The sequence below is a fragment of the Priapulus caudatus genome, unplaced genomic scaffold (assembly GCF_000485595.1).
Source record: "Priapulus caudatus unplaced genomic scaffold, Priapulus_caudatus-5.0.1 Scaffold282, whole genome shotgun sequence".
Lineage (NCBI taxonomy): Eukaryota > Metazoa > Priapulida > Priapulimorpha > Priapulimorphida > Priapulidae > Priapulus > Priapulus caudatus.
Genome location: NW_014577343.1, coordinates 146703 through 154870, shown reverse-complemented (window position 1 = coordinate 154870; position 8168 = coordinate 146703). Strand labels below are relative to the sequence as shown.

The window sequence follows — 8168 nt, the reverse complement described above, 5'->3', positions numbered from 1 at the left end:
GCATATTTTAGGACATTTCTGAGCGAACGTTGGTCTGACGGAGCGATTGGAAAAAACTTTTTTGTGTTCAGCGGCGACCCTAGCATTTTATGGCCATTATTGAACAGGACCATGAAATCTACTTCTCTGCTGACATGCGAAAGTAAGTTGTCAGATAACTTTGACGCTCAAGAGAGAGGAAGATTAAACATGGATTTGTTGACTGTCTGTTAGAAAAATTTGACTCCGGGTTTGGCTAGTAGATTCTATACTGCCTGGTGTATGAGGCCTCAATGTCACAGTGAAATTCAAAAGCTAAAATTTGGTTAAAGAAAGGTTTATGTCCTTAAATCCTATATTTCGTTATGGGCATTCTGTACTGTCAGTATGCTTAGATGTAACGTATGCCACTGCCAGTGGCTACTGCCAGTGCATGCTTGTTGGTGATTGTGGAGTTTCTTGCCTCGCGTTAATTGGTTACAGGTGGCAGCGTCTCTATTGCAGTCTGTAGGCTTGCGTAGGTAAATGGGATGAGTGCTTACCTATTCTGTCTCTGGCCAGATAGTTAGTTGCTACCTACGTCATGATGGGAGCTTCATCTTTAATCTGAATACACGTTAAACGTCGCGCCAATCTCGTGGCACTTCATAACCGATCCAACGACATCTTTTGAGAAGTTCCTTGATACCATCCCTGGTGCATTCCATGTGTTCGGCTGTATGTGAACACATTTGGGACTAACAAGGTTTACTAGAATCCCACCACTCCCACCCAGAAGTCATCGCAGTTAGACGTTAGTGAGCGCTCGGTCGCTTCTGCGCACTGGTTTATTTCACTTGCCGATATTTATGTTGATGACTGACACAATGATGGTGTAATTGATGGTATTAAACGGGGCTTACTTGTATTTAATAACCATGATATAGTGAAGTCGTAAAGGTACTTGCATTATCAACGTGTGTCAGAGTATCACCTTCGTCGCGACACAGAACAAAAGGCACCGATACGAAACTAAAGCCGGACGGATAGGCTGTGGAGCGGTTCATCAAGTACAGCGATTCGGACAAAGAGCGAGTTTCTTCTACTTCAATATCATCGCAACGGACTCGCAATCCTTATGCCTAATTTAACGTTACCACAGTGCATTGTGTAAGAGGTTTAAGGTTAAGAGTTAAGGGGTGTTTAACCTGCTTTACGTTTTTGAGTTTACCGACCGTTCCGCGACACGCTGTGTTTTATAGGCGGGCTATAGAATGGCTATCATATCCCCAGCTATTCAGGAGTGGGTTATAATATAAGATATATCGATCTATATATAAGATAACTATAGATCTACATTATAAACCTTCTGCAGGCTATGCACATCCCGGGCTATCAAAGAAAAACAGTCACAGTGAAAATCATATTAAGAATTTTTAATGCCGGTTGGCCCTGCTATAAAGTTCAACTTAGTATAATATATGTTATCTGTTCGATGTATCATAAATGTGCCCACTTGCTGTCTTAGGATTTCTGCCACATAACGAATCGGGTACGCATAGGTGACATTGTTAAGTTCGAGTAGTGTGTGTTCGGCCCAATTTATTCGACCTCGATAAAGGGAATGATTATAAAGGGAATTTGTCATCCACGCCACGCACGCACGCACGCAACGCACGCCAGCACGGCCACGACATCACGACCACACACACCACACACACACACGCAACGGACACACACATACTATCAATCGACACACATACAACACACACATCACACGACACACACAACGCACACAACACACACACACACACACCACACACCCCACACGCGATACCACACACACACCACACACACACACACACACACAGACCCCCTCCCCCCCACACACACACACCACACACACACACACACAACATCACACACACACACACACACACACACACACAGTGGTGGTTACACACCCACACACAACACCCACCCACACACACACACACACACACACACAACACACTACACAACACCACACGCGCGCACGCACGGCACGCACGCACGGGCACGCACGCACGACGCACGCACGCACGGCTACGCACGCACACACACACACACACAGCACATACACAACCATGCCCGCACACCGCATGCCACACTTACATGCACTTACCATACACAACACCGGAGGAGCAGTTACGGTTAAGATAGATGGTGGTATGGATGGATGGATGGATGATTGGTATGGGATGGATGGATGGATGGATGGGATGGATGGATATGGAGTGGATGGTCATGGATGGATGGATGGATGGATGGACATGGATGGCATGGATGCGATGGAGGATGGATGCGATGGATGGTAGGATGGTATCGGATGGCAGGATGGATGGATGGAATGGATGGGATGGATGGTATGGGTTAGGATGGAGGATGGAATGGATGGGAATGGATGGATGGAATGGATGGATGGATGGATGGATGGATGGATGGATGGATGGATGGATGGATGGATGTGGATTGGTGGGATGATGGACATGGTGGATGGATGGCGATGGATGGATGGATGGAGGGATGGAGGGATGATGATGGATGGATGGCATGGTATGATGGATGTGGCATTGGCATGGTATGGATGATGGATGGTGATGGATGGGATGGAATAGCGGATGGGATGGATGGATGGATGGCGATGGATGGGATGGATGGATGGATGGTATGGATGGAGGGATGGGATGATGGAGGATGGATGGATGGATGGATGGAATGATGATGGATGGATTGGATGGAATGGATGGATGGATGGATGGCATGGATGGGATGGCATGGATGGATGGATGGATGGATGGGATGGATCGGTGGTCATGGATGGATGGATGGGATTGGATGGATGGCATGGATTGGATGGATGTGGATGGATGGATGGATGATCGGATGGATGGATGGATGATGGATGGATGGATGGATATGGTGGATGGATGTTTTTTTTTTTTTTTTTTTTCCTATGGATGGATGGCCATGGTGGATGGATATGGATGGATGGATGGATGGCCCCATGGATGGATGGATGGATGGATGGCATGGATGTGGCATGGCACTGTCATGCCGCGCATGGCATGGATGGATGGCTTATGGATGGATGGATGGATGGATGGATGGATGGATGGAATGTGGATGGATGGCATGATGGATGGTATGGATGGCAATGATGGATGGATGGATGGATGGTGGATGGATGGAATGGATATGGATGGAGGATGGATGGATGGATGGATGGATGGATGGATGGATGGTTATGGCATGGGATGGATGGATGATGGATGGGAATGGATTTGATGGATGATGGATGGATGGGATGCGATGGGATGGATGGATGATGATGGCATGGATGATGGATGATTGGACTGGCATGATGGATGGATGGGTAGTGGGTAGATGGACTAGGATGGAGCGTTATGGATGTACCGAACGGACCAGTGGATGGATAGAGGAATGGGACAATGGATGAGTAGGGAGTGAGGCGAGAGAGAAGAACATTGAGATGAGGCGGCTAGATGGGAGGGGGATTAAGCACGAGGACACACGCGTACTTCTATGCTACACTATGGGAAGAAAGAGAAAACGGTAGTATAATGACTTTTATATTGAAACCATGAATGCTTCTCATAGCTTCTCTCTCCGTGCGCAGGCGGGCTATTCATTAGCCAATACCTGCTTAAGAAGGACGCCGTACACTTTTACCATCCTAGCAGCGTTTACAGAAACACTCATAGCCGGTATATACTAACTATGCATTTGAAGCAATACTCGCTACCGCGCTGTTTTGCGAGCGGCCGTTATTCGCGGAGAAAACAGCTTATGCGTCTTCGTTTGTGGTTGTGAATTTAAAATTGTCGTGTAGTTTTTGTACGGCTAATGTCGACTTCCCATATGATGTATTATATTATTCCCATATTCCCATATTAATGATCACCCGTCTTTGAATTGCCGTCAATTTGAGTCGTAACGCGACATATAAAAAGACGCATTGACGTGGTCACGCGGCGTTATCAGCACGACGAAGTGACCACTGATATTTATTACCGATTATTCATACAATTTATTGCAAGTCTCGCGTGTCACGCTGATAAAGCCGCGCCTCGTAAAACATCCACGCGGCAAACTTGAAGCGCTGTGCCCAAAGCAACCAGTTGAAATTGGCCGCGTAATAGCCAAGTAAATCAACTAACAAAAGACTACGATACAGCAGAGCCGCGTAAGCAAGCACGAGTTATTCGATTTTAGAGGATGGGCGTCTCATGGCACAGCCTGTGCAAAATAATATCACGGATATATATATATATTACTACTATCAATGTAATTTATTCATGACAGGTTATTCACGAAGGATATAGCGGATGTCGTCATTGTGGGATGGCTAATAAAGCTCATAGGGTCTAGTTCCTCAGGGTACTGCCGACGTACCCTGGGTTACGGTCCGGGTATACCGCGAAGTACACTTGGATTAACTATTGAATCATGGTTAGGTTAAGTTTTAGCGGTTGGGTTACAGGGAGTAGCGTAGGCGAATTCCGTTAGACTCCGTTAGTGGAATAGGCGAGGTACAGTCGGCCGATAGTAGATTAGTACCAGCTACGTTCCGGCATACCCCAGGGGGCGTGTAAGGCGTGGTCCAGGGGGTCCGGACCCCCCCCCCCGCTCGCGCAGAAACGCATCCTAACGGGGTCTAAATTTCAAGAAAAGATTCTGGGGGGGAGCGCCCCCCGGCACCCCCCCCCTTCGCGTGCTCGCAAGTTTGCGGCGTTACGGTTAGACCCTATCCCCTGGAATACAAATCCTGTGTTACACTGCCTTTGGTACCCTGGGGGGACATAGACCCTTTTCAGCGCCTGAATAACATGGGTACATAAAGACGTTAACTAGGAGGGGCGATCATCGGGTAGCAGTGAAATCCGCCTCTATATACGCGTAGCGTACAGCGGCGGCGCAAACGCTAATACTCGCGCACACGGCGCACACATATACGCACACACACTGTGCACGCGCACGCACACACACACCACACACACACACACACACACACACACCACACACACACACACACACACCACACACACCCACACACACACGCGCGCACACACACACACTACACACACACACACACACACACACACACACTTTGAGAACAAACTCTATTGAAAATAATATTATGCGATTCAATCGTTTCGTAAAACCTGAATATCGAGCGACATGAATAATTCAAATACGCTTAAATTCACAATTTCAAGCGATTACGAAGAAAATTTGGTTGGCGGGATAAACGCGCAAGGAACGAAGTTAGACACAAGGTTATTTTCGTGTAAAGCGATTACAATTCTTCCGACATGAAGAACACGTGACACAGCTTATCATGTGACATGTGACACGTCAGAGAAACTCTTGCAAGTCGCAGAAGGCGCTCTTACAGAGAAACATTCGAGAAAAATCACGCCGCTCTATATCTGCCTCCTCGGCGCCGTGTGTATTGTCAGAGCTATTATAGGGAAAACGCCGCATTTGGAGTCTTTTCACCCGATTAGCAAGACGCGTGTAATACGTGAATGTGCGCGCGCTTGTTGACAAATCCGTGCGTGGGGATGTATTGCTCTTCCGTATGTATCCTAACACGCACTGGGCTTAACGCAGCCCTAATAGATTCTTCAAAATGCTCCGTTTGGATTGTGCACGTGTACGTAGTACCGTGCACTCCGCATTATGCCATGCGGCTGATAAATTTTGATGAAGCGCAAAATTAACAGTTTTTTAATTTTACAGGTCTATCGTAGTATTGTAGGTAACCGAGAAGAGGAGGCAAGACGGGAGCATAGGGGGGAGTGAGAGACCTTGACATTCTAAACGCACATGTCAACGCGGTCCACGCACACAAACACCTCTCGTACGCTTCGAAAACACGCACGCAGACATTCATGAATATAAAATATATGACGTGTTAATTTGGAATTTGCATACACACACACACACGCGCACACACCACACACATACCACACGCCACACACACACGCCATACACACAACACATACACACGCACACCACAGCATACACACACACAACGCGCCGCATATATATTAGACAGCACACACACACACAAACACGCTTGCGCGCGCACACCACACCACACACACACACGCATACAACACACAAAGCGTGCATACACACACAACACACACACACACACACACACACACACACCACACACCACCACGCAAGCACACACACCACACAGACACACGACACAGCACACACCACACAGAAACCGCAGCGTGCGGCACAGCATACACACACGGACGCACGCACTAGACACGCCACACACCCAACCAACAACACACACACACACACACACACACGCGCGCGCGCGCGCGCGACACACACACACACACACACACACACACACACACACACACACACACACACACACACACGCACGCGTCCATGCACGGAGGTAAACGCAGGCACATGCGTGGGCGCACTCCACGCACGTATGCGAAAAAATGAAGCCTGTACATGGGCGGAAATCTGTGAAATAACGTAGTAGTTTTAAAGTACGCGTATGTCGACCACTTCTATCTTACAGCGTCACTCGAATAAATAAGTCTTATTTGCAGGCTGATGCGGAACATTTTGTCTTCTCCGCGTACGGGGTTCTCCACGTCACATCAGGAAGAAAGCCGCTGGGAAAGCTTTCTCTCGCTGAGTGGCAGAGGGAGGCAGTCATCGTTCATGGCCTGCTCCAACTCTCCTTCTTCCGAGATTTCTCTATCAGGAAGTCGTTCTTCACGTACGATTTATGAAGATGCTTTCCTCCACGATGTACATTATTATCGTGTAAAGGATAACGAGTATCGTGATATGAATAGATGGCTAGAAAAGTTCAATTCAGTAACAGGCGTAGCTTCAATCGCAGCCTGGGGCCGTTGTCAGAAACATCGTAAAGTTAAGTCTAATGTTAATGCTAATGCTAATGTTAATGCTAAGATAGCACTTACGACTATAATGTTAAGACTAATGTTAAGACTAATTTTATTTCTGACAGCGGCCCCTGGCTGTACGCACCTTAGCTAAGAATAATTGCAAATTAATGTTAAAAAACATCTTTGAACATTGGTTTTCTCTACTGTTCAGATGGAAACAGAATGCTAGACATCAGAAGAAGGCGAGGATTAACATGTGCATAAGGAATTCTCTTGTACTACAGTCTCCCCTGTTCGTACACACCCTTCAGGCAGTGCAGAGGTAAACGCTTTTTTTGCTGCATTATATAGTACCCTAGTTAACTTTGTAACAAGAACGCGACACCGCCATAAACACCGCTTGTTCTACACGCTTCCTGTGGAAACCCGATCCTTCTATTGGCAGTGAACTGGGAAAATAAACACGATATTATTTCGAGAGGTCGGGAAATGTAAAATACCAGCAGGGAGTTGGGAAGAATAGCCTCGTATCTCCGACTCGGCAATGCATGTACCCGCACGCGTACAGCTGCAGCTATAGCTGAGAGGGTCTATGTCCCCCAGGGTACTGCCGGAACGTACCCTGGGTACCGGACCGTACCTTGGTACTATCTAATATGCCGGACCGTGACTCGCCTACTCTACTAACGAGTCTAGGGAGTCGCCTACGCCCACTCCCTAACCCTAACCCTAACCCTAACCCTAACCATATCAAATAGTTACCAGGGTACGTTCCGGTATACCGGACCGTACCCAGGGTACGTTCCGGCAGTACCCTGGAGGACATAGACCATATGAGCGCATCTATATGCAAACATTGTATTGTAAAACACGGCCGCGGCAGACTGCCGCGCACACTTCTTTTGAATTTCTTTCTCGCGGGAAATTTTCTCTCCGCTCGATATAAATGTTTAGACGCGCGATCGCGTCCTAGTTATTGTCTTCAACCAGAAAACCCAAACATTCGGCTTTAATGACTTCAATCGGAGCCGCGCGACCCCCGATGTCGGCGGCATGATTGCAGCGCTAATGTAACGTAATCATAGTCGATAGGCACGAGTGGGAGGGGCAAAGGTTCCGAAACATAACTTAAGTCTTTGACTTGCCGCCACGCTTTCTGTCTCTGTCTGTCTGTCCGTCCGCCTAGCCGTTTCTCTCTCTCTCTCTCTCTCTCTCTCTCTCTCTCTCTCTCTCTATATATATATATATATA

General features: G+C 47.5%; 1 protein-coding gene across 1 annotated transcript in view; it reads left to right on the top strand.

Annotated features, from left to right (window-relative positions):
• LOC106808495 overlaps nucleotides 1–8168 on the top strand; it is a 30318-nt gene that overhangs the window by 17294 nt on the left and 4856 nt on the right. The window contains exons 7-8 of the mRNA XM_014811237.1: nucleotides 6612–6784; nucleotides 7129–7239. Of these exons, the coding sequence (XP_014666723.1) occupies nucleotides 6612–6784; nucleotides 7129–7239 (284 nt within the window). The remainder of the gene's footprint in view (nucleotides 1–6611; nucleotides 6785–7128; nucleotides 7240–8168) is intronic.